The sequence below is a fragment of the Gymnoscopelus braueri genome, assembly GCF_963280865.1.
Source record: "Gymnoscopelus braueri genome assembly, chromosome: 10".
Taxonomy (NCBI): Eukaryota; Metazoa; Chordata; class Actinopteri; order Myctophiformes; family Myctophidae; genus Gymnoscopelus; species Gymnoscopelus braueri.
Window position 1 is genome coordinate 4,143,161 of NC_137611.1, and position 26,500 is coordinate 4,169,660.

The 26,500-nt window shown below is 43.1% G+C and overlaps 1 protein-coding gene across 1 annotated transcript in view; it reads right to left on the minus strand.

Annotated features, from left to right (window-relative positions):
- pappa2 (pappalysin 2) overlaps positions 1-26,500 on the minus strand; it is a gene marked incomplete at its 3' end in the record, with an annotated part of 201,019 nt that overhangs the window by 161,701 nt on the left and 12,818 nt on the right. Inside the window, exons 4-7 of the mRNA XM_080438933.1 lie at positions 25,015-25,247; positions 22,839-23,066; positions 20,732-20,971; positions 17,998-18,356 (exon numbers count right to left, since the gene is read on the minus strand). Coding sequence (XP_080295059.1) covers positions 17,998-18,356; positions 20,732-20,971; positions 22,839-23,066; positions 25,015-25,247 — 1,060 coding nt within the window. The remainder of the gene's footprint in view (positions 1-17,997; positions 18,357-20,731; positions 20,972-22,838; positions 23,067-25,014; positions 25,248-26,500) is intronic.

Here is a 26,500-nt window from a genome sequence, read left to right on the forward strand (position 1 = left end):
GCTATTTTTGAATAGCCAAAGGCATCTAAAGTGACACAGAAGCGTTCCAGGTATTAATGGGTTAAAAACTAAGCTATGACGACTAAAACTAAGACTAAATATATTGACAATTTCATCAACAAATAAAAACTAGACTAAAATGTCAGTGAGGGATCTAGTGGAGAAGAGATCCAGTAGAACTATTAAAGACATTTTATGTTTGGTCGCGCTTGGGTGTTGCGCTCTGATAATAGCAGATGAGCTTGTTTGTAAAGAGCAGATCTACAAGCTCACAACGCGTCGCAGCTTGTAGATCGGCTATGTTCAAATAGCCCGGGTATAAAATAGGGCTAAATCAGTTAATGTATGTTTTACAATGTAATAATTTATATCTGCAAAGTTTACAAATAATTGAAGTCGAGTAAAAGTACAATATTATTTGCCTCTGAGATGTAGTGGAGTAGAAGTAAAAGTACTGAATATTGGAAATACTCAAGTAAAGTAAAAGAAATACCTCAAACTTGTACTTAAGTACAGTACTTGAGTAAATGTACTTAGTTACTTAGTTACAGCAGTTCAGCATGCAGTAAAGGGCTGGCTGTTGTGTTGTTGGATTTCCTCATGGTAGTTTTCCAACTTTGTAGTAAATAATAACAATAATAATATATGTTCTTAGGCATCTTGGCCTTTGGCTAAAATCATGTTTGTCAGATTAAAGATGCTGCTGTGGGGAAATCCCTGCTGCTTGAGTTACATTAGTGAAACCAGAGGTTGTTGGCTGAGGCTTCCAGCATTATCAATCAGTCACACTGGGAGGTAATAACACAAATCTGGCAACACACCAGTGTTGCCAGATGTTGTGAGAGAAATAAGCGGTGGTGGTGGAAAAAGTACTCGCAAAGTAAAAGTATCAATACTGCAATGTATAAACACTCTGTTACAAGTAAAGGTCCGGAATTCAAAATGTACTTGAGTAAAAGAACAAAAGTATTGGCATCAAAAGTAAAAGTGCAGAATGTCCTATTTCTAAGTTTTCAAGTGTATAAAAATCTTTTGAAAATAGCAGATCTACAAGCTCACAATGTGTCGCATCGCGACACATTGTGAGCTTGTAGATCGGCTATTTTCAAATGGCCGAAATGTATATAGGACTGAAGTGGTTAATGTATGTTTTATAATAATAATCAAAATCTACAAAGTAACTAGTAACTAAAGTTTTCAAATAATTGTAATGGAGTAAAAGTACAATATTTTCCTCCAGATAACAGTGAAGTGAAATTTTAATACCTTTTAATACTTAATACCTATGAAAAAAATTGAAAACAAATGAAATAAAAAAGACACAAAAATTGCCAAATGGTCAAATAACATAAGAAAGAGGCAAAAATTGTGAAAACAGCTGATCTACAAGCTCACAAGCTTGTAGATCTGCTATTTTCACAATATTTACGCGTGGAACCGAGTCAAACTAAATGTAATGCCTCAAACTCCCATAATGCCGAGGGAGTGCTTGTCAGGGTGGGGGGGGGGTCCCCAGTTCAAATATGATTATGTTGGTGGGGGTCGCGACCTGAAAACGTTGAGAACCACTTATGTAGCAATCTGGGAACCCATCGCCAAATAAAAAGGAAAATCAGCGCCCTCTGCTGTTTTTTACCTGTTCATTTGGCTCTGGGCGGAGCTGAACGGATGACCCGTGCTCAGCGAAACCGGGGTTTTGGTCTGTCTTCAGCCTTTCACTTCCGGTGGTGCGACTATGTTTTCATTCCCACTAACAATATTTCTCCACGGAACACTAACACCATTTCTCCCAGAGAACATGGATCGTTTTGGTTATAAGCCCACTTGTTTCTATGATGAAAGAGCAAGTTAAAATGTTACTAACTTTCCGTGGTTTTGTCGGCTTCGAGGACGCTGTTGTTAAATGAGTTTCGGTTTGTTTCCAGTGGGGAACGAACGGCACACACGTAAATCCCGCCCACTACATTTGATTGGGTAAAGCGCGGCCTGCTTCCTGATCGGATGGCACGCCCACTTGTAACCAATGCGTTACGGGTTGTCAACACGGCTACCGACAGATTCAAACGCAGAGCAGAATCTGTTCTTGAGAGATTACTTATGTAGAGACCAGTTGGAGATCTGTTTCTGTTTGGAAGGACGGGGCTTTCATAACTCACTGGAACACATCAGATCCAGAATGAACTAAAAGGCTTATTACCTAATAAACCACTAGAAATAATTGTCATAATATTCCATCAAGACCTAGACATTATGTTACAACACATTTATGTTCCAAGTAACTTTACTGAGCAAATAAGCGACTCACAGGTTAACCCTCAGTAGTTTTCAACCAGTGGTCCGGGGACCACCAGTGGTCCTTGAGGGAGTACCAGGGGGTCCCCAGCCAAATTAGTTAAAGGTAGGGTAAGTGATTTTCTTTGATTAAAATAAGTGGTCAATAGCTCTGATAGTACTCATTGCTAAAGAGTGTTTGCTCAGTTAAAGGAGTCTCCTTGTCTCTCCAGCTCTTTATAAAACAGAAAATGCATTTTCGTTTCAGTTTCAGTTTCAGTTTCATTTCCAATTTTATCCAATCAGGATAGAGAACTCAATCAGGATATAGATTAAAGAAGTGAAATTGGAAGTGATGACACTAAGAAATGAGCAGGCAAAATTAGAACTGGAACACTATAAAAATTAAGCTTAAAAATGGGCAGTCGGTAGTGCTGTCGCCTCACAGCTATAAGGTCCTGGGTTCGATTCCCGCAGGGGACGCTGTGGGGGCGTGTTCTCTCCTCCGTGTCATCAGTGCCCAAACCTATAGGTGGGGTTGGTGAAAGGGCCTTTCTGTGTGGAGTTTGCATGTTCTCCCCGTGTCTCCTAGGGTAGGTACCCTCACAAAAACATGCAGTAATCCTGGTCACTATACTGCCTCCCCCTGGCCAGCCGGGGCGCCTGATGGAGGGGAAAGGAACTGGTTGGAATAACGTGTTCCTTCCACGAGCTACGTCCAACCAGGGAAACTCTCCCCTGTCAGGTGAAAAGAAGGTCAGTTGGCTCTCATGCATTGAAGGAGGCATGAGCTCGGCCCTGGCCTCCCTAGGTTGGCAGAGGGAAGGTAGTGCCCAGGATTACATAGACAATTGGCACTGGGTGTAAAAAATAGGGTTACAAAATCGTGGGATAAAAAATAAATAAAAATGACTTTCTCCTGATTGGCTGAGATTTTGACACCTACCGGAAAATGTATTTTCTGTTTATTAAAGAGCTGGAGAGACAAGGATACTCCTGTTACTGAACAAACACTCTATAGCAATGATTACTATCAGAATACAGTTCTTTAACCTCCTCAACGGAAACGAGACCGCAGGGACTTTTTTTTCGAGCGGCCCTTTTAGTACTATTTAGTACGTATTTTAATTGTTACTGCGCCGTTTAAATTTGTTTGCCTAATGAAATATTCAATCATTCAATCAATCAGTCAGGGGTCTCAAATCATACCCAATTCTTCTCTTATTTTACAGTGCTTACATGTTATTTTGTTTTTTGTATATAAAGTGCCAAACCAGGTCAGATTCAGACTCAGGTCTTTCAGGGGGAAGAAGAGAAGAGAAAAGCCACCCAGAGCGCTCAGCAAACAACTGCACCTTCCAGCGTTTGCGGGCCATGGGGGAAAAGCGTCTCTGCCTTAACCCGTAAAGACCGGGAACGCATCTGTGTAACCACTTTATCCATTATTTTATACTTTGGGCTATTCAAAAATAGCAGATATACAAGCTCATAGCGCGGCACCGAGTGCCGCGCTATGAGCTTGTAGATCTGCTATTTTTTGAAAAATCTTGAAAATATGTGCAAATCTTTGAATATATGTTTTTTAAAGCGAACATCTTAACTCAAATCTTTGCTTCTGGGGGGATTCTACAAAATGTCTTTTAAATCCTAAAAGTAAAAAAAAAAAAAAAATATGATATAATCAGTGGTTCTCAAACTGTTTCTCGTCAAGGACCCCCCAAAATGATATGTATTTGGCCGCGGACCCCCATCTCAAAATGTTTTGTTCCAGGGACCCCCCAGAGGCAAAGATTTGAGTTGAAAACCTTCACTTGAAAAAAATATATATATTTGAAGATGTGCACACATTTAAAAAACAAAATTAATAGCATATCTGCAAGCTCGTAGCGCAGAGCTTGTACATCTGCTATTTTTGAATAGCCAAAATATAAAATAATGGTTATAGCTAAACTCTAAAATGACACAGATGCGTTCCCGGTCTAAATCGGTTAATGGACAAAATGTCCTCACTCACTCTCTCTCTCTCTCTTGTTCTCTCTCTCCTCTCTTCCTCCCTCTCCTCTCCCTCCTTCCTCCCTCTCTTCCATCCCACTCTCTCTTTCTTCTGGTGCCAGAGGATCTGCCGGTGTACCTGGCCACGGCTCCACACACTGGCTGGAGCAACAACAAATTTGCGTTGTGACAGCAACTAGAGGCTTTGGAACTCCGTGGCCTCTCTGTGCTATTGGCAGTGGTGGAAAAAGTACTCAAATTCTTTACTTAAGTAAAAGTACCAATACTGCAATATAAAAATACTCTGTTACAAGTAAAAGTCCAGAATTAAAAATGTACTTGAGTAAAAGTACAAAAGTATTGGCATCAAAATGTACTTAAAGTACCAAAAGTAAAAGTACTAAATGTTTGAAAATAGCAGATCTACAAGCTCACAACGCGTCGCGATGCGACGCGTTGTGAGCTTGTAGATCGGCTATTTTCAAATAGCCTATGTATAAAACAGGTTTAAAGTGGTTAATGTATGTTTCATTATATCATAATTTATATCTGAAAAGTAACTAGTAACTAAAGTTTTCAAGTAAATGTAGTTGAGTAAAAGTACAATATTTGCCTCTGAGATGTAGTGTAGTAGAAGTAAAAGTATTGGAAATTGGAAATACTCAAGTAAAGTACAAATACCTCAAAATTGTACTTAAGTACAGTACTTAAGTAAATGTACTTAGTTACTTTACACCACTGGTTATTGGCAAGGCTTTTATACCGAGAGAAAGGGCCGCACAGCCTGCCGAATACCTGCGCAAGAACTCAGCCCTGTGTGTGTGTGCGTGTGCGTGTGCGTGTGTGTGTGTGTGTGTGTGTGTGTGTGTGTGCGTGTGTGTGTGTGTGTGTGTGTGTGTGTGTGTGTGTGTGGATATCAAAAACCCAGACCCAAACATAAAAATCCTTTGCCGTTACACAAACGCCAGCAAAATGTCATCCTCACATTAATATTCTCTCTCTCTCTCTCTCTCTCTCTCTCTCTCTCTCTCTCTCTCTCTCTCTCTCTCTCTCTCTCTCTCTCTCTCTCTCTCTCTCTCTCTCTCTCTCTCTCTCTCTCTCTCTCTCTCTCTCTCTCTCTCTCCCTCTCTCTCTCACGCCTGTAGTCCTCTTCCAGAAGACCTACAGTGCTGTGAGTCCATTGGGTCCAGGGTTTTTTTACGACGCAGTGGGTCTCCTGTGTGTTAGATGTTCATGTTGTTTTAATGGAGGGTCAGAGGCCTAAAGAGAGAAACTCAGGCAGGAATTACATCACTGGCTCATAAGTCATCCTTCTTCCCTCCCTGCCTTCAATATGTATTCCTGCACCACAGACCTGCTATGATTCAGCTTCAACAAAATGTCTTATTTGGAAAGGTTTCACACTTGTTGTCCTTAAAGGGACAGTTCACCCCCAAAACGACTTTTTTCTACATATTATTCACCCCATGGAGACGTGAATTCATGGATATTTTTTAGTTTTTGTCTCATTCCTAAGACAATAATTTGTTGACCGGCGGCGGTTCCGGTATAGGAGACACAAAGAGTCTCCTTTGTGTCTCCTACCGGAACCGTCGCCTACCGGTCCGCTGGTCATCATATTATTGGCTTAATCCAATTCAAGTCTCCATGGGGTGAATGATCTGTCCACAAGTCTCCTAGAGCGTTGTGTGCATCACTTCCTGTCCATGTGATCCCTGATACCTGATCAAATCGACAGGAAGTGATAAATATATATAAAAATATAAATATACATAAACACACACACACACACACACACACACGCACGCACACGCACATGCACACGCGCACACTCACACACACACACACACACACACACACACACACACACACACACACACAGTTAGAAGCAATAGTAAAAGCGCACTACGGACCAGTTTTTGGAGAAAAAAAATGCCAAAATGGGTTCATTTGGTTCCACGGCGGCCTAATGCTGGGGCAAACGAGGGGTCCTTGAAATGAACAGGTTTGAGAACCACTGGTGAAGGAGGGACAATGGCAAACGCAGATAAACGTTTGATAATAGCCGTTTTTAATCACCATGAATTGTATTGTTGGAGGTCAGCGCTTTATTCAGTCCAAATAGCAGAGCAGCGGCAAGAGCTTTGAGTCAAATCATTCTGTTGACCCAAGACCTGCATGAGTCCCATTCTTAGCTAATGTCTTCCAAATCCCAACAATTTTCTGAAAAACGTATGTTTCTATATCAGTGGTTCTCAAACGTTTTCATGTCAAGGACCCCCAAAATGAATTTGGCCGTGGACCCCCATCTCAAAATATTCTATTCCAGGGACCCCCAAAAAGCAAAGACTTCAGTTCAAAATGTTTGCTTTAAAATAATATAAATATATTAATTTGCACAAATTTTCTCGATTTTTCAAAAATAGCAGATCTACAAGCTCATAGCGCGGCACTCGGTGCCGCGCTATGAGCTTGTAGATCTAATATTTTTGAATAGCCAAAGTGTAAAATAATGCTTTTTTTTAGCTCAAATCAAAAAGTGACACAGATGCGTTCCAGGTCTTAATGGGTTAACTCATTCAGTGCCAATGAAGCGTAAAATGCGCCAAAACCGTATTTTCAGCGTTTTACGCTAGATGACGCTGTAAGCCAACCTATGAGTGATCCTATGACTTCTGGAGAAGAGGAAACCCGGAAATAATGGGATCCCACCGATCTAATAAAATAAAATAAAACTTTGCTTTCTTTCTTTTTTTTTGCGTTTTTGGCGAGAACAAGCTATTATTCAACAGCCAATAACTAAAGAACGGAGGGTCGCGATGACACGCCTTTTTTTCCTCATGGAAGCAGAGACACTCCTCCGTCTTTTATCGTCCTGGAGCGAAATATTCTATGGCTCTTGAAAGGTTAAGGTCCTTACACACCGGTCCTTACACATGAAAAAAAACTATTTTTTCATGCGAATAATACGTTTTTTTTTTAAACCTTATAAAGTCAATGCAAGCTTCCACGGAGCAAAAAAGCGAAGCGAAAAAGCGCGTTTTATTTATTCGGAACGAGTCCGAATTTTGCGCATATTCGCATAATCGCCGGTGTGTAATGACCTTAAGTAAAAATACTCAGAAATGCTGGCACTGGCTGCAGTTCTGAAACACTCTGGCAGTGAGGTTAATGCTTGCACGTGGGCCCACTTAGGCCCACGTAGGCCCACGTAGGCCCACGTAGGCCCATTCCACCTTTGCCAGACACATTTTGCCTATAGCAGTGGTTCTCAAACTTTTTCATGTCAAGGACCCCCAAATTGACACTTGTTAGCCCACGGACCCCCATTTTAAAAGATATGCTGCAGGGACCCCCCCATAAGAGAAGATTTATTTACGCCTCTAGCAGTGATTCTCAACCATTTTAATTTCAAGGACCCCCAGTTTGACATGCATTAGGACTACAGACCCCCATTTAATGGCATTTCTATCTCTTGGACCCCAGTTTCTATCGTAAAATCTATGTTAATGTAACTCTGAGAGTGTACAAATGGAACCAAATGGACCCGTTAGGGTCCATTTGGTTCCATTTGTACACTCCCAGAGTTACAGACCCATAAGGGTCCATTTGGTGCCTAATCTATCATTTAGCTGGGGACCCCCTGGAACTCCCTCAAGGACCCCACTTTGAGAACCAATGGCCTATAGGGCATATTCGAAGCAGCCACGCCTGTATAGCGACGCATCTCAATATCGGTTTGCCCGCTTATCCTTCCCTAGTGTCAGTATTTTATCATTGCTACTCCTCTCACTTTGTCCATTGACAAATGACTTGCAATTATGGAATCCATGAATGCTGACTTGTTCCACTGCCGTGGTTATTTGTGCTTTGTCTCTAGGGGCATCGGCTAAAGGCCAAAGCTATAAATTGCACTTGACTGGGACATAATAAGATCCAGAGGTCAGAATACCACATGATTATATACACCATTTGCAGTTCTGCCTGATATACAGTAGTAGCAAGTAAACATGCATCGCATCCTAGATGACCTTTCTAAGCTGGCTTATTTTTTTTATTTCACTAGGCATGAGGAAGAGTGAAGCATTTCCTGAGGTCTTTGTGTATTATGCATGAGTGTATCTACATCACTGGTTCCCTAGCCTCGGAAACCCATGCTTTTTTTTTTGTTACAAAAGAAAAAAAGCCTGGGGGAGCCATGCAGGAACGATGGTCTTGAGCCTTGTTATCTCCTAACCAATCAGAGTGCAGAGGGGCGTCGCTCTAAACTTGGTGACGTCAGCGTGCTCCGTGCACAGGCCGGGGGGGGGAGGGGAGGGGAGGCGGGGACATAGATTGGTGAAGCAATAGGAAGCCCCGCACGAATCCGGGCGGCTGTGTTTGGATCCGCCCTTCAAGACCATCGATTGAGCTCGTTGCCTCAGGCTACTGGTTCCCTAACTGGGGGTCCCCAAAATTATTTTGGGGGGGTCCCCAGATGATTAGCTTAATGTGCAACATTGTTTTCTCACTCAACTGTTTTTGATTGATTGAATATTTTATTAGGCAAAAAATGTAAAACAGCACAGTTACATTTAAAATACTTTGTCTAACAGGTCCGTTCATAAAAGTCCTTGCGGACTTGTTTCCAATGAGGGCCTTGGTATTTAATTCATAGGCACTGTAAACAAACCAACATACAGTATAAGTTTATACAGGGTATCTGCACATTTATAAAGTGACAATTTAATGACGTTTAAGACCTTTTTTTAAAGACCAAACCATATTGTCAAAATCTACAAATCTACATTTTACTGCTTTGGATAAGGATCATTCCTTTTAACAGGACGTTGATGAAAGTCCTTGCGGGCTTGTTTCCAATGAGGGCCTGTGAGCAATTAGGGGTCAAGAGTCTTGCTCAGGGACAAATTTCATTTCATCGACACATATGCTGGCGTGGCCTGGAATCGTACCTGGGGCAACCAGGGCCTCTGGCTCCCCAGGCGGGCTCACTAACCACTCAGCTATAGAGCACCGAAGTCCTGACGTCACTCGTTCATCCCCAGGTTTGCGGAAGTAATTTCTCTATGGAGAATAACATTGGGTCATCTTAGAATCGTCTCATATAAGAATTGTGGTCCAAAAATAAACACTGCGTGTCGGCGTTATTGTCAGGGAGGAGGTTCTGTATAGTTTATGATAGTCAGTCACTTATATTTGATACAGTCTGTTTCTGGCGAAAATGTAACTAATTTGGCGGAAGTAACATTAGCGTTTTCTCACCGTCAGTTGATGCTTCATATCCATAAGAGTCAACCCGCCGTGGTCATTTGTTTATTTTTGGAACACAGTTCTTATTTGACGCGATATTAAATACGTCTATGGGATTCAGAACGGGGGTGGAAAACTGCGAACCAGGTAGACAAACAAAGGATGTGTAAATGACGTCAGACTTCGGCGGTCTATGGCCGCCCCTTTGAGATCAGTTATGCTCTTCTCACACTGCTAGCCCAGACATCAAGTATGCAGTCAGTCTTATAGGACAAGAACACGATGCTACATCTGAAGGGGTTATTCCAGGGGTGATGCAACTGTGATGATGGAGAGGGCCACTATATTTCCACACTCACTCCAGAGGAACACATTGTATATACTGGCAGGCAGACACCTCTTATCTCTGTATTTTAACTTTTTTTTCTATCTTCGGCATTCTGTCACACAAAAGTAGCAAAAATAGCTGATCTGCAAGCTCAAAACGCGTTGCTGTGCAACGCGTTTTGAGCTTGTAGATCTAAAACAAAAACTAGACTGTTAGTCTAGTTTTAGTCGACTAAATATCATCAGAAGTATTCGACTAAATCTACAGTTGATTTAGTCGAATACAATGTATGTTGGCGGTGCCTTGATGGCGTCTTAATGGCTGATTTTACACTTGGTTGCATGATGAAAATAGACGATCTACAAGCTCACAACGCGTCACAGTGAGCTTGTAGATCTGCTATTTTCAGAGCGCAGCACCCGAGCGCAACGAAACGTAAAACGACTCGTCTTTTAGTTCTACTGGATCTCTTCTCCACTAGATCCCTCACTAACATTTTAGTCTAGTTTTTATTTGTTGACAAAATTGTCAATATATTTAGTCTTAGTTTTAGTCATCGTAGCTTAGTTTATATTTAGTTTATATTTAGTTTTCGTCTACATCAGTGGTTCTCAACCAGTGGTCCTTGAGGGGGTTCCAGGGGGTCCCCAGCCAAATTAATAGTTAGAAACCAAATTGACCCTTATGTGTCTGTAACTCTGAGAGTGTACAAATGGAACCAAATGGACCCTAACGGGTCCATTTGGTTCCATTTGTACACTGTCAGAGTTAAAGGAGAAATCCGGACATTTTAAGTGTTATCTTTGATGTGTCGTTACTCACCTACCAACGTAGAAAGTGGCGTTGATTTTTTCCAGCGATTCCCCTGTCGTCATTTTTTCGACCCCCTCCTGCACTGAAAGTCCCTGAGAAGCTATCGCTAATGCCGAACGAGCTAACGCTGGTTGCTTGTTTCTCTCCCAGAACCTGGCAACTCGGTGTTGCCAGGCAGAGAAATAAGCAAACAACGTTAGCTCGTTCGGCATTAGCGATAGCTTCTCAGACACTTTCAGTGCATGTTTGAGTATCATGAGACTCTACAATGAGTAGTAGTAGAGAAAAAAATAACTTTGCATCGGTTATAATAGACGAATTTCCCTTAGCCACGCGCTCCCATTTTGCCAACGGAGGGGGTCGAAAAAATGACGACAGGGGATTCTCTGGAAAAAATCAACGCCACTTTCTACGTCGGTAGGTGAGTAACGACACATCAAAGATAACACTTAAAATGTCCGGATTTCTCCTTTAAATGAACACTGATGATGATGATACAGTGTAGATTGGGGACCACCAAGAAATCAAAATGGTTGAGTCCCTGGCATATCTTTTCAAATGGTGGTCCCTGGGCTAATATGTGTCAATGTGGGGGTCCTTGACGGGAAAAACCACTGGACGAGTAATCCGGTGTGTTGGTGAAGTTGAAAAGGATGAATCTGGAGATCAGGGTTGATCTGATGTAATGTTGCGGCTCCACCAGAGTAAGATGGATGACCTTTTAGAACCACTGGCCCGGGTTCTTGGAGAGGCTATAAGCCAAGCTCACGGCGAGCCGCCACGCACGCTGCCTGGAGCTCTGCATGGAGCCGTCTGTCAGGCCCACTGTAAGTCAGCGCTGCCTGGAGCTCTGCATGGAGCCGTCTGTCAGGCCCACTGTAAGTCAGCGCTGCCTGGAGCTCTGCATGGAGCCGTCTGTCAGGCCCACTGTAAGTCAGCGGGGGTCCCTGGTCCGAGTTGTTTAGCCCTTTAAGACCGGGAACGCATCTGTGTCATTCTGTTTTTTTATTTCTTTGACTATTCAAAAATAGCAGATATACAAGCTCATAGGCCGGCACCGAGTGCCGCGCTATGAGCTTGTAGCTCAAATATCTCAAATAGTCAAGTATCTCAAATATTTGGTTTTTTGGGGGTCCCTGGAACAAAATATTTTCAGATGGGGGTCCGCGGCCAAATACATATAATTTTGGGGGTCCTTGACATGAAAACGTTTGCGCACAACTGATATTATAGCAACATATGTTTTTTTTAAAATTGCATTTGTAGAATCCCCTAGAAGCAAAGATTTGAGTTACAAATGTTCCTTTTAAAAAACATATATATTCAATGATTTGCACACATTTTCCACGATTTTCCCCCAAAAAATAGCAGATCTACAGGCTCATAGCTTGTGATCTTGTATATCTGCTATTATTGAATACCCCAAAGAAATCTAAAAAAACAGAGATGCGTTCCTGGTTAGAATGGATTAGTCATAACAAGTGTGGACTTTCTGGCTTCTCTAAGCCTTATTCCCTCCCTAAGTACTTCTCAGAGCTCTCACAGCAAACACCGCTAAGGAAAGAGAGAGTACCGCTCTATGTGTCTAACACGCTGAGCAATGCACACGTATGTGTATGTGTCTAACACGCTGAGCAATGCACACGGCATCTAAAGCAGGGCAGGGCGTGAAGACAACCATCACGTATATCAACACTTTTCGAAGTTTTTCGTTGTTCCTTCACCTTACGCAAATCACCGAAACAAAACAAATCATTTAAGCCAGGGGGGTATTCAACGTTTTCAGGCCAAGGACCCCTTGGCTGAGAGGGAGATAAAGCAGGGACCCCCATTATATATTGTATAAACTATGTTTTTTTCCCCCATAGATTTCATAGGAAGCTTCATAGACTTGTGTCAGAGCACTATCATGTTGGATTCATGTTAACTCTATAAACGCCATTGACTCGAAAACGCGTCAATTACTACTTAATCCACCCACGCCATCGACGCGTTTGACGCGTTGGATGCGCGTTCATTGTTTAATCTCTGATTGCGCTATGCTGCTTAATATTCAATGTTATTTTCGAGTTCCACTTACTTCACCCACATCTGCATCCGGTTTCATGACCTGGGTTCCGTTTCCGGTTTTTGATTTCCCCCCCCGGTCATTTTCGTCCAGAATAAGTAAACAAACGGTTTTTCACACGGTATATCAAACGAACGGACAGGTTCTCTTCTATAATCTATGGTCTGGGTGACGATCAGTCATCGCCGTCGTGTATCACATCGTAATTTTGGCCGATCGGACCATCTGGGACAACGTCACATCCGTTTTGATGCATTTGACTGTTTAATCTCTCAAGAAGGGTGTCAGGGAGCCAACGACCTGATCAAGCTGTCATGTGCTGCTCTCTAGTGGCGGATTTGTGCTGTGTCTTTAAAATTCACTCTGATAGATTATTTTCATGAAAAATTTCAAAATATAAAAATGAAAAAACCCGAAAATTGCTGGCACTGGGGGGGTACTTTATGAAAATACTCTGCAGTCAAAGAGTTAATGTGTATTTCCAGACATCTAACCATGCACTTAAAACAACACTTAGCAAATCTGACCTGTCACTCTGTACTTAGTCTTTTCCCCCCAATATACCAAACATACCAAACTACTTTGCCGAAAATAGTAGATCGTTGTGTGCTTGTAGATCTGCTATTTTTGGATAAAGTTCTCAAAACAGGGATGCTTGGTTGAAGTGGTTAATGTAAAAATGACACAAATATTCGGCGGACCCCCTGTAGTAACTCTGAAGACCCCCTAGGGGTCCCGGACCCCCTGTTGAAGAACCTTTTTCATATCAAGGTCCATTATTTATCTGGCATTTGAGCCATGGAACCATCGTTTGATGAGATTTAGACTCTCAGAACCCAAGATTTAGAATATTTTGTTATCGTTGGATAAGATTTTTGTCCACAATTCCATCCATGCTGTATTGATGTTGGTTCCATAGGAGAGATGACAGGCAAACGCTGATCAAAATAACAATTATTCTACATCCTCTAATTGTGTTAGACTTCTTGTAGATCAAGTAATGCAGATGTTTAACAATCATTTAACTCTTGAGAGCGTAAAATGAAACCAAATGGACCCGTAAGGGTCCATTTGGTTTCATTTTACGCTCTCAAGAGTGAAAGATCTCCATTTGGTTACCAACTCTCCATCATTTAGCTGGGGACCACCTGGAACCACCTCAAGGACCACTGGTGGTCCCCGGACCACTGGTTGAGAACCACTGACTTATGCCAAGACAGCATCTAACAACGGCATGGCTCCATGTGGATCTCAGACTTCATCCATATTTGTGCAAAGGTTTCAATCCAACCCGACCACCATGGGACCACCATGGGACCACCATGGGACAACCATGGGACCACCATGGGACGCCTGTGCTAGATAATACCGTACATTGATCCATATTTGGGGAAGGTTTCAGCTTGATTCCATTGACTTCCATCATGAATATTAAAATAAGTATATAAATATATAAAGATCTGCACACACACACACGCACGCACGCACACGCACGCACGCACGCACACACACACACACACACACACACACACACACACACACACACACACACACACACACACACACACACACACACACACACACACACACACACACACACACACACACACACACACACACACACACACACACACACACACACACGTATATGGTCAAAAGTATTGTAATATCTGATTTGTCCAGTCCTACAGTACATACATTTTAACGGTTTGTACGATCTGGCCATTTGACTGAATAACATGCACCTCTGCTGGCCTATATGCATGGATTATTGAATTATAACTCTTACTGTATAGAATATTACATGTGCAGAAGAGATTTGCACTGGAGCAGCTCGGACAGTTAAAGCTTTTTATTCAGGTGCTAGCACAATAAAGAATGACTTAATATATATATATATATATATATATATATATATATATATATATATATTTCGAGGAACATGGAAAGATGGAAACGTCAGTCACTCTTTATTGTATACGAGCACCCGAATAAAAAGTATTTAACTGTCCGAGCTGCTCCAGTGTCAATCTCTTCTGAACTACGCGAACCTAAATAATTGCGCAGCGTGCCAGTCGCGTAGATCTACGCGAAGTGGTATATATATTTTTTTATTTAGCAGGTTCACATTTCATTGTAGGCCTCCCTCGCAGTGACACATTTCATTATAGCACACCCGGATATGGAAATATCCGTATCCGGAGATTTTCGTTCCCACCCGCCGTCGCTCTAAATCTTCCCCTAATCCGCCATTATCTCGGAGTTGTTTTTCTCCTCGCTGAACGCTGTTTAACACATTGGGTGCCAGAGGTTTATTAAAATATTATACGTTGAGTGCCTGCATTTCTTCCATCCACTTATACGTTTATACGTTTCGTGCTGTGAGAAGCCCCGACGCGGAAGTGCATGTAAACAAAGCGTGCGTGCGAGACGGTGGAGGGTCCCGACTAACGCCTGGAACGATAATATTTCCAACGCGATCCTCCATTGCAGCGTGATCGCCGATCGAAAACGGCTCGTTTCCACCACGTTAAAAATAAATGGAGATATTAAGCTTTTAGTCAAGGAGATAACATTGAAAACGCCGACCGGAAGGATTTTTGACATGGAGCCACATCCAGCCTCTTCTTCTCAGAAACTCCTTGGGTGATGTCAAAGTTTCGTTTTAGCGCCCCACGTGGGCCACTCGTATAAAAATAGAATTGGGTCAAAAACGGTCCGGACCGTTTTCGGCACTTCTCGTTTGGATCCTCAAAAACGGTCCGGACCGTTTATGGCACTCGATGTGTTAACATAAACCGCGACTACTGCAAAATGGAATGTCGCCGATCGAAACGGTCTTCTCTGGGCGTCTCACACAGCTACCCTGTGTGTCTACAAACAGTTTAACGCGCGATCTTAAGGTATTTAGCGAGGTCTGTGGCGACGTGAAAAAAACAACAATAAATAGCTGGCACTGGTGAGTACATTATGATATTAAACTCTGGCGTGGAATGTGTTAAGACCTGGGACGCATCTGTGTCACGTTTTGATTTGAGCTAAAAAGCATTATGTTAGACTTTGGCTATTCAAAAATAGTGTGCCGAGTGCCGCGCTACGAGCTTGTAGAGCTGCTATTTTTGGAAAATGTGTGCAAATTCATATTCTTTCAAAGCGAAGATTTTCAACTCAAATCTTTGCTTCTGGGGGGTCCCTGGAACAACATATTTTGAGATGGGGGTCCGTGGCCAAATACATATCATTTTGGGGGTCCTTGACATGAAAAGGTTTGAGCAACAACTGATATAGAGGCATAGGGTTTTTCAGAAAACAGGATTTAGAAGACATTTTGCAGAATCGGAAGCTCAGGCCTCAATGGGTTAAGAATATGACATATTAGTCAAAATGTCTCTGAATATGGGGGGGGGGGGGGACGGTGCCGCAGTCGGTAGCGCTGTCGCCTCACAGCTAGAAGGTCCTGGGTTCGATTCCCGCGGGGGACGCTGTGGGCGCTGTTGGCGTGTCTTCTCCTTCGTATCATCAGCGCCCATACCCTAGGTGGGGTTGGTGAAAGGGCCTACTCTGTGTGGAGTTTGCATGTTCTCCCCGTGTCTCATAGGGTAGTTAATACCCTCACAAAAACATGCAGTAATCCTGGTCTCTATACTGCCTCCCCCTGGTCAGCCGGGGCGCCTGATGGAGGGGAAAGGAACTGGTTGGAATAACGTGTTCCTTCCACGAGCTACGTCCTACCGGGGAAACTCTCCCCTGTCAGGTGACAAGAAGGTCAGTTGGCTCTCATGCATTGAAGGAGGCATGAGCTCAGCCCTGGCCTCCCCAGGCTGGTGGGGGGAGTGTAGTGCCCAGGATCACTTAGAAAATTGGCACCGGGTGAAAAAAGGGTTACAAAATCGAGGGATACAAATTTAGAAAATGTCTCTGAATGGCTCTTCTAATTGAGGCATGTTTTGCCATCAAATACTGAAGTCATGGGAAGGGGGCTCCTATTTTTATCTTGCCCTCCAATGAACTGAAAACAGTGTTCAGTGACACACTGAGCACATAACAGCTGTCATCTCTGATTCCTGCTCTGCAAATACAGAAATATCACAGAAATACCACGATCTGAAATGTACTTTCTTTTCAACACGGTCAACTCTGGATATGTGTCTTGCACAGTGGTGTAAAGTAACTAAGTACATGTAAGTACACTACTTAAGTACAATGTTGAGTAATACTTTTACTTCTACTCCACTACATCTCAGAGGCAAATATTGTATTCTTACTCCACTTCAATTATTTGAAAACTTTAGTTACGTGTTACTTGGTGGATTTGGATTATTGTTACAAAACATACATAGCCCCTTCAGCCCTATATACATTTTGGCCATTTGAAAATAGCCGATCTACAACTTTACATTGCGAGCTTGTAGATCTGCTATTTTCAAAAGATTTTAATACATTTTTACATTTGAAAACTTGTTAAATGGGACATTCTGCATAATGAGTATTTTCTACTTTTGGTACTTTAAGTACCTTTTGATGCCAATACTTTTGTACTTTAACTCAAGTATATGTTGAATTCCGGACTTTTACTTGTAACAGAGTATTTCTACATTGCAGTATTGATACTTTTACTTAAGTAAAACATTTGAGTACTTTTTTTCGGTGGTGCGGTGCGGTGCGGGCTGTCCAGATAGTGAGGGAGACCGCAAACTGTGTTATGTCTGCTCACATTTACTCTGATCAAAGATCATACTCCATTACTCAACTGTTTTTTATGTGAGGGAGGGCATTCTGTGGCATGCTATGGGCCATTCCCTTTCTAGAATTTCGAAAGGAATCCGAACTGAATCCTGCAGTGAAAAACTGCAGACTGCAGACGAGACGAGTCCGGCGTTTTCGGGCAAAAATCATGCAAATCGGCAAAAAACTCGGGCAAAAATAGTACCACTATATTCCCCATCCTTGAAAATGTAGGATTAGTCACCAGAATCAAGATCCTAGGTGGTTTAGAACCTGAGTTATTGGTAAAATAACAGCAGGTGGAGGCCATTTTGAAAAATGGCTGCCATGGTTACCACAGGACAAATCTGCGATGGCCCTATAGCCAAAAATGTTCCTTATGGCATGCCCTAATTGTGTGCCAAATGTCATGCTTTTAGCGTAAAGTGCACGATTCCATCAAAATATGGCACGAAAACGCCGGACTAAGACGAGACAGACGAGACAGATGAGACGGACGAGACAGACAAGACAGACGAGACAGACGAGACAGACAAGACAGGAATCTCACCTATCAGGCGACTCCGGGTCGAAGCAGGTCTTGAGCACGTCCGTGACCTCCGGGTCGCAGCAGTCCCCGTCGTCGTAGTCGTAGTGGATGCTGTTGCACTCCGGGTTGCACACCCCGGGCCGCCTCTTCCAGTCGTAGCAGGGCCCCAGCCTCAGGCAGTCCCCTCCGTCGTGGCCCGTCCGCGGGTGGTCGCACTCGGGGTCGCACTGCCGGTTCCCGATCTTCCCGATGCGACAGTTGCTGAGGATGAACCGCCGTCTCAGGGAGGAGTTTCGCACGTCGTGCACGGCGAGGTCGAGGGTGATGTTGTACGGGCGGAAGGCCTCGGTCAGCGCCCGATGCTGGAGCTCGATCTGGGCCTGGTGGAAAAAAAGTACTCAAATGTTTGACTTAAGTAAAAGTATCAATACTGCAATGTAGAAATACTCTGTTACAAGTAAAAGTCCGGAATTCAAAATTCACTTGAGTAAAAGTACAAAAGTATTGGTATCAAAATGTGCTTAACGTACCAAAAGTAGAAAGTACTCATTATGCAGAATGTCCCATTTCGCAAGTTTTCAAATGTATAACATTTAAAGTATTTTTACTCAGTTTAGGAACTTTAAAGTATCTTTACTAATATTTAAGTATTTTTACTCATTTTAAGTATTTTTACTCATTGTAAGTATTTTTACTCAAAAGTGTGTGTGTGTGTGTGTGTGTGTGTGTGTGTGTGTGTGTGTGTGTGTGTGTGTGTGTGTGTGTGTGTGTGTATAATTAGTGTAACTGGTTGCATCTTTGTGTTGCAATCAGCCGCAGCTGTTGAGGCTGTGCTCAAACATACAGAGAGGCCGTGCTCATACAGACACCCGGACACCCAGACAAAGTCAGTCTTTGGAGTGGCTAGCACCACTCAAAAAAAAATACTTTTTAAAATAGCAGATCTACAAGCTCACAATGTGTCGCATCGCGACGCATTGTGAGCTTGTAGATCGGCTATTTTCAAATGGCCAAAAATGGGGCTGAAGTGGTTAATGTATGTTTTGTAATAATAATTAAAATCTAAAAAGTACTAGTGTTCAAACAAATGTAGTGGAGTAAAAGTATAATATTTGAACCCGAGATGTAGTGGAGTAGTAGAGATGTAGTGGAGTAGTAGAGATGTAGTGGAGTAGTAGAGATGTAGTGGAGTAGTAGCAATTTCAAAATCCGCCATCTTTCTATATCGCGTCATATCCTATGACACCGTAAATGAATGCTATTGGTTGGGTAGCTTGTCAATCAAGAGCGGGGGGCGGGGAATGAATGCTATTGGTTGTGTAGCTTGTCAATCAAATCATCCCGCCCCTCCTAAAGCATACCTTATTTTATCATCCATTTTAAAATAAATGGGACCATAATTTACCAAAACACATATCATGGTGATTGAAAGAAGACTTTAAACTAGCAACTGGAAGGACAACTTTGTTTTTTTACAACCAAGGTTTATGTTTTAGCTTGTAATTAAAGTAATTAAAAGATGAGTGTACATGTTTTTTTCATTTACTGCTTTCTATAGTTTTAGCAATTTTCTCGATCTTTTTTTACAGTGGGCGGGGCCATTCGGGCATGTATTTTTTTACACAATAACCCGGCGATTTCTTTATTATTATTTACAGTAGCTCTTCTAGCCCCCAATAACTCACATCTGGCCATCAAAGACCACAGGACCTTTTGTATTGTGTAAAATAAATACATATAGAGCACCGAAGTCCTGACGTGACTCGTTCATCCCCAGGTTTGCGGAAGTAATTTCTCTATGGAGAATAACATTGGGTCATCTTAGAATCGTCTCATATAAGAATTGTGGTCCAAAAATAAACACCGCGTGTCGGCGTTATTGTCAGGGAGGAGGTTCTGTATAGTTTATGATAGTCAGTCACTTATATTTGATACAGTCTGTTTCTGGCGAAAATGTAACTAATTTGGCGGAAGTAACATTAGCGTTTTCTCACCGTCAGTTGATGCTTCATATCCATAAGAGTCAACCCGCCGGGGTCATTTGTTTATTTTTGGAACACAGTTCTTATTTGACGCGATATTAAATACGTCTATGGGATTCAGAACGGGGGAGGAAAACTGCGAACCAGGTAGACAAACAAAGGATGTGTAAATGACGTCAGACTTCGGCGGTCTATTTAGCCACCTGACAGAATGGCCCCGCCCACTGTAAAAAAAGATCGCGAAAATTGCTAAAACCATAAAAAGCAGTAAATGAAAAAAATAAAAATAATCATCTTTTATTTACTTCAATTACAAGCTAAAACATAAACCTTGGTTGTAAAAAAAAACTAAGTTGTCCTTTAAGGTAAGAAAATCAAGTCTTAAGTTCCTAAAAAAAAAACACCCACTTGAATGGAGAAAAGCTATTTCTGACACCAGCAGGCAGTGTTGCCAGATTCTGTGAGAGAAACAAGCAACCAGGTCTAGGAAAACCAGCCCAAAAGAAGCGACTATGTGCCACATGAGCACTTTAAACATATGCATCAGCTATTTGAAAATAGCAGATCTACGAGCTCACAACGCGTCGCGATGCGACCCGTTGTGAGCTTGTAGATCGGCTATTTTCAAATACAATCTTGCGGGGAAATTATAATAAGCAGATCTGGCAACCCCTGCCAGCAGGGGTAAAAAACAGCAAACCTACAGGCCATTCATATGAACTGTCACTTCCTATATAGACTCAAATTTCAAACCCGGGTGCCGGGCCCCTTGCCTGGGACACGGTGGGGTCGCCGCCGTCGTCGTCGGAGAGGTTGACGATCCGGTAGCGGATCCGCTTCGGGGCGCGGAGCCGCCAGTGTCGGTTGTAGCCCAGGACGATGTCGGTGTTGTCGCAGGGCGTCAGGCCGCAGGGCGGCGGCAGGAAGGGCGAGACCAGCTCCGGCTCGGGGACGGGAGCGGTGATGACGGACGGGTGGAAGCCCGCCTTGTACGGAGTCCACCGCTGTTCCACCTTAAAAAAGAGGCAGCAGGTGCGAAAAAAAAAAAAAATGTCATTCCAAAGGTTTAGGTTCACACGCATGGGAGGCGGTTAATCATGAATCAACCTGGTCTCTCTATAGAGGCTATGCATGTGACATCATCGTACCATGTGACATCATCATACATGTGACATCATCATCGTACCCGGAAGCTATGCGGGATCGCCTACTGAGTGTCAAAAAAATGACTTTCTGGCCTTAACACATTGAATGCCAATCGCGTAGATCTACGCGAACCTATTTAAAGCCGCAGCGTGCCAATCGCGTAGATCTACGCGAACCGCCGATTCCCATTGAAATTGCCCCAGGTGCACTCATGGATTAAAGCAAAATAAAATCTCAGGACTGAAAATGAAAATGTTGTATGGCCAAGTCCTATTATGCAATGTGTGAAACAGTGTGGCCACGACTGAAATCAGTCGTGGCGACTGAGAACTTTAATCCAGGTGCACTTTCCGAATTTTTTTGATCCATTTCCGTTTCCGGTTTCCGGTCGGAAACAGAATTATTCGGGTTCCGTTTTTTTCGATCGTATCCGCTTCCTGTCTGGGATCCTGTTTAAAACTCGATTTTCTCGTTGTTGTTTTTCTCCTCGCTGATCACTGTTTAGCGTTGATCCGCTGTATCTTCAAGATGGCGGCTCGGATTTGGAAATTATTTTCGCTGGCCGTTTCTCACAGATCCGCTGTGTGTTTAGAACCAAATGAACGCGCACTTTTAACTTATTTAGCGAGGTCTGTGGCGACATGAAAAAAACAAAAAAACAACAATAAAACGCTGGCACTGGTGAGTACATTATGAGATTAAACTCTGGCATGGAATGTGTTGTTAACAGCCCCATACATCCAAACAGAAAAGTCCTACCGTATCTGATTGTATTAAACGACGTTAAACTCACCAACGTGGCAGCTGTGCTGAAAGCTTGAATTATCCTCTTTCTATGTGCAAAGTTTTTGTTTCATAAAAATCCACCGTAGAGACATGTTATGAGATACTTCCTGTCAATAAAATTCCGTGCAGGTGATTATTTTTCTAAGTGTCAGAGTTGGGAAGCGCTCGTTTTCAATAACGCAACGTCCTGCTGCATCACGTGACTTTTAGAAACAGGTGGTACGCAAGCAGGACCGTTGAGTGATTTCCAACGAGCGCTTCCAAACTCCAACGCTCCACATGCTGCTCAATGTGCCGCCACTCAGTCTAGATGAGGGGGGCGTGTCCTGGTGGAAAAGTGACGCATGTGCGTACTCTCTATTGAGGGGGGGACACGCCCCCCCCCCCCCCCCCCTCATCTAGACTGAGTGGCAAAACATTGATCAGCATGGAGCGTTTTTTATGAAACAAAAACTTTGCAGACAGAAAGAGGATCATTCAAGCTTTTCGGTGCGCAGATGTAAACAAAACGTGTCCGGGGGGTGGGGGGGTGGGGGTGGGGCAGGGTCCCGTCTATCCACTGGAACAAGAACATTTTGCGCGTTGAAAATGGCTGGTTTTCACCCCAAAAAATAATCCGAGCTAAGAGTGTCTTTCTACAAATAGGAATGGACGCAAGACGTCACATCCGTCACATCACTCCTTCTACCAGCGTCGAGGGATCATTCCTAAGTTGTGTTAGAGTGCCCTCTTGTGGAATTCTCGAAAAATAATTAAAATTTCAAATCGACGTAGATCTACGTCACTGGCGGTGAATGTGTTAAGAGGATTTTAAACCCAAGAAAGCACTAGCCAGTTCCAAATTGAGCCACCTGTAAGAGCTCTTTTAGAGCGGGTTTGGGTCACAATTCCTCAGAACAATTGCTTTGAATGAATGATTTTAGCAGGAGAAACCCTAGAAGGACTTACGTCAGTGAAGTCTGCCCACAGTGCAAGGATCAACTTGCTCCTGTCGCCTTGCAGCGGCCCTTTAAGAAGGTCCTCGTGAGAGCGGGCGTGGGCCCACAGGACCACGCCCCCTACGTGGCCCCGGAAGCTGTGGGCCTGTTCTGATTGGTCGCCGCCGAGGAGGAGGGTTCGACACGTCCTCATGAAAGGACTGTAGAGGCTTCCTGACTGAAGGCTGCTCTCTCCCATCTGAGAGGAGAGGAGAGGAGAGGAGAGGAGAGGAGAGGAGAGGAGAGGAGAGTGTGAAGTGGGCGGTGTGGTCATCACAGTGATGGAAGCTCACTTGAAATTAAAAAAATGTTTTTTTGAAGTGCATAATCCTATTTATAGGTTAACTCTCTCAGTGCCACGCCCCGACATATCCCGAGTTTTTCCCGAGTACCCTCAGTGCCAGCACGAGAAATCCCGAGTTTTTACTTTTGACTGTGGTCGCGTTATTCTGTTTATTTTTCATGATCACTTTCGCTTCCTGACTCCTTCAGACTCACCTTGGAAATTTTTTTTTTTTTTTTTTCTCCGGTGATTTTCGGCCAGAATAGGGAAAGTCACGGTTTTTCACACGGTATAAAAAGCGAACGGAGAGGTCCACGTCTACTCTCTTTGGTCTGGGTGACGATCAGTCATCGTAGTCGTGTATCGCATCGTAATTTAGCGCGATCAACGATTGTCGAAAATGTCAACATCCGGTTCTGACCGGATATGACGTGAGCCTGTTTGGGAGGGGGCGAGTGAGCCAGCGAGATCATCAATGTGTCGATTTGTTGCTCTCTACTGGTAGAACTGTATTATGGGTTTAAAACCCCAATCAGATCATTTATTTGAATGAAAAATTACAAAATTACAAAATAAAAAAAAAAGCAAATTCCTGGCAGTTTGGGAGTACTTTATGAAAATACTCTTGGCACTGAAAGAGTTAATAATGTCATCATGTGTCTCTCACAGTGCTGAATAGAGTCAGCCAATAGAGTAAGCCAATCACAGTACAGCTAGGGGTGTACTAATGAGCCAATCACAGTACAGAGAATGAGGTGTCCCAACCCCACTTATAGGGGCGGCTACACCGCCCAAAAATAGCAGATCTACAAGCTCATAGCGCGGCACTCGCGCTATGAGCTTGTAGATCTGCTATTTTTGAATAGCCAAAGAAATCTAAAAATGACACACAGATGCGGTCGCCGGTCTTAAAGGGTTAAATAACAAACGTCCATAGTATATCATGCACAGTATATATCTAACATCTGCTGCTTTATATCTGATCTCAAGCACCATGTGTAAATATGTAGATAACCTGTTTGGCTTTCTTTGTTCTCTTGTTTGATCTCCTTTCCCCCTTAACCCCCCCCCCCCCCCTTATTCTTCTTCTCTTTCTTCTTACGATACGATGGGAACAACGCACGAAAAACTAATTTCACCCACTGTTTTTTACTTCTACGATGCGACGCATTGTGAGCTTGTATCTGCTATTTTCAAAAGATATTTATACATTTGAACACTTGAAATGGGTGTTTCAGATTGAAGTTTTTTTTACTTAGTCTGCTCTTTTTCCCCCTCTACACCTATAGCCTCTTTGCCAAAAATAGCCGATCTACAAGCTCTCAACGCCTCACAGCGCGAGGCGTTGAGAGCTTGTAGATCTGCTATTTTCGGCTAATGTTCCCCTCAGAAAAGGAATTCTAGGGTTCAAGTGGTTATGATGTAAAAAAAAACTAATTCATATCACACGAAGATTTGACGGACCCCCCTATAGTAGCTCTGAGGACCCCCTAGCGCCCCTCCCCTATCCTTTCCTTTCCTCGGGGGGGGGGGGGGGGGGGGGGGGCGTGGGGGGCGGAGCAAAGGCGATGATTGACAGGCGAAATCCCTCAACAGCGACACCCGCAGGCAAAGATTTTTCTTTTTTCATTGCAGTTGAAAAGGCTTTAGAAATGTGAGAGAAAAACACCTGCAATGGCTCACTGGAGTGGAATTTTCAGTTAAACTGAAGTGGTTAAGGTAAAAAAAAAATAAACATATCACACAAAGATTTGACGGACCCCCTGTAGTAACTCTGAGGACCCCCTAGGGGGGTTAAATCCATCCCTGAACTCAACCAAAGCTATTAGAGACAACAAACTGAACCTGCAAGTCACACACACACCTTGGCTCCGTCAACGTACAGGGTCATGTTGTGTCCGTTGTAGGTGGCCATGAGGTGTGTCCAGGCGTTGGCGCGGTAGCGCCGGTGGCCGTACACCGTGGTGGCCGTGGCGGCGCGGTCCGTGCGGAGCGTGAAGAAGAACCGGGCGTCCTTGGAGTCCCGGGGCTCCACGGTGCGGACGCCCACCGACCAGCCCTTCTCACTCAGCGAGTGGGTGCAGTTGTCAAACACACCTGAGAAACAAAACCAGGTGGACATGGGGCGTGTCAATTGGGTGTGGCAAGGTATGGCCAGTGGTGGAAAAAGTACTCAACCGTTTTACTTAAGTAAAAGTATCAATACTGCAGTGTAGAAGTACTCTGTTACAAGTAAAAGTCCGGAATTCAAAATGTACTTGAGTAAAAGTACAAAAGTATTGGTATCAAAATGTACTTAAAGTACCAAAAGTAAAAGTACTAAAATGTTTGAAAATAGCAGATCTACAAGCACACAACGCGTCGCATTGCGACAAGTTGTGAGCTTGTAGATCGGCTATTTTCAAATAGCCTATGTATAAAATAGGGCTAAAGTGGTTAATGTATGTTTTATAACGTAGTAATTTATATCTGCAAAGTAACTAGTAACTAAAGTTTTCAAATAATTGTAGTGGAGTAAAAGTACAATATTTGGATCCAAGATGTAGTGGAGTAGAAGTAAAAGTATTGGAAATTGGAAATACTCAAATAAAGTACAAATACCTCAAAATTGTACTTAAGTACAGTACTTAAGTAAATGTACTCAGTTACCTTCCACCACTGGGTATGGCACTCCAGAAAGAATATATATAAAAAAAGAAATCATGAATAGTAGCCTAATGCAGGTGTAAGACCATTGTGTTTGTATAGAGCACTGAAGTCCTGACGCCACTGCCAGTAGAAGGCGCTTTTCGCAGGTTCGTGGCTTTACTTTTTGTGTTGATATCCTCATTGGGGAATCTTAGATCGCTTCATATAAGAACTGTGTTCCAAAAATAAACACACCACCCTGGCGTTTTTTACTCATATGGATATGAAGCATCGACTGAAGGTGTAAATGTACACATTTACCCAAAGAGTAACACAATAAACACTAAAAACGAGTCAAACAACCCAAAAACTATATTTCCCATGAACGCGGCTGCAGTAGGGACAGTGATTTCAGACCCGGAAGTAGTAGTTCTTAAGACCTTTAAGGCAGAATTAATTCCATTTTTGCCAGAAACAGGCTGTATCAAATATGAATGAATATCATAAAGGATGCAGAGCCACCCCCCCTGATAAAAACGCCAGGGTGGTGTGTTTATGTTTGGAACACAGTTCTTATATGACGTGATCTAAGATTCCCAAATGGGGATTTCAACACAAAAAATAAAGCCACGAACCCGTGGAACAGCGCCCTCTAGTGGCAGTGGCGTCAGACTTCGGTGCTCTATTGTGTTATATATGTGTCCCTTATTCTAATCTCATGG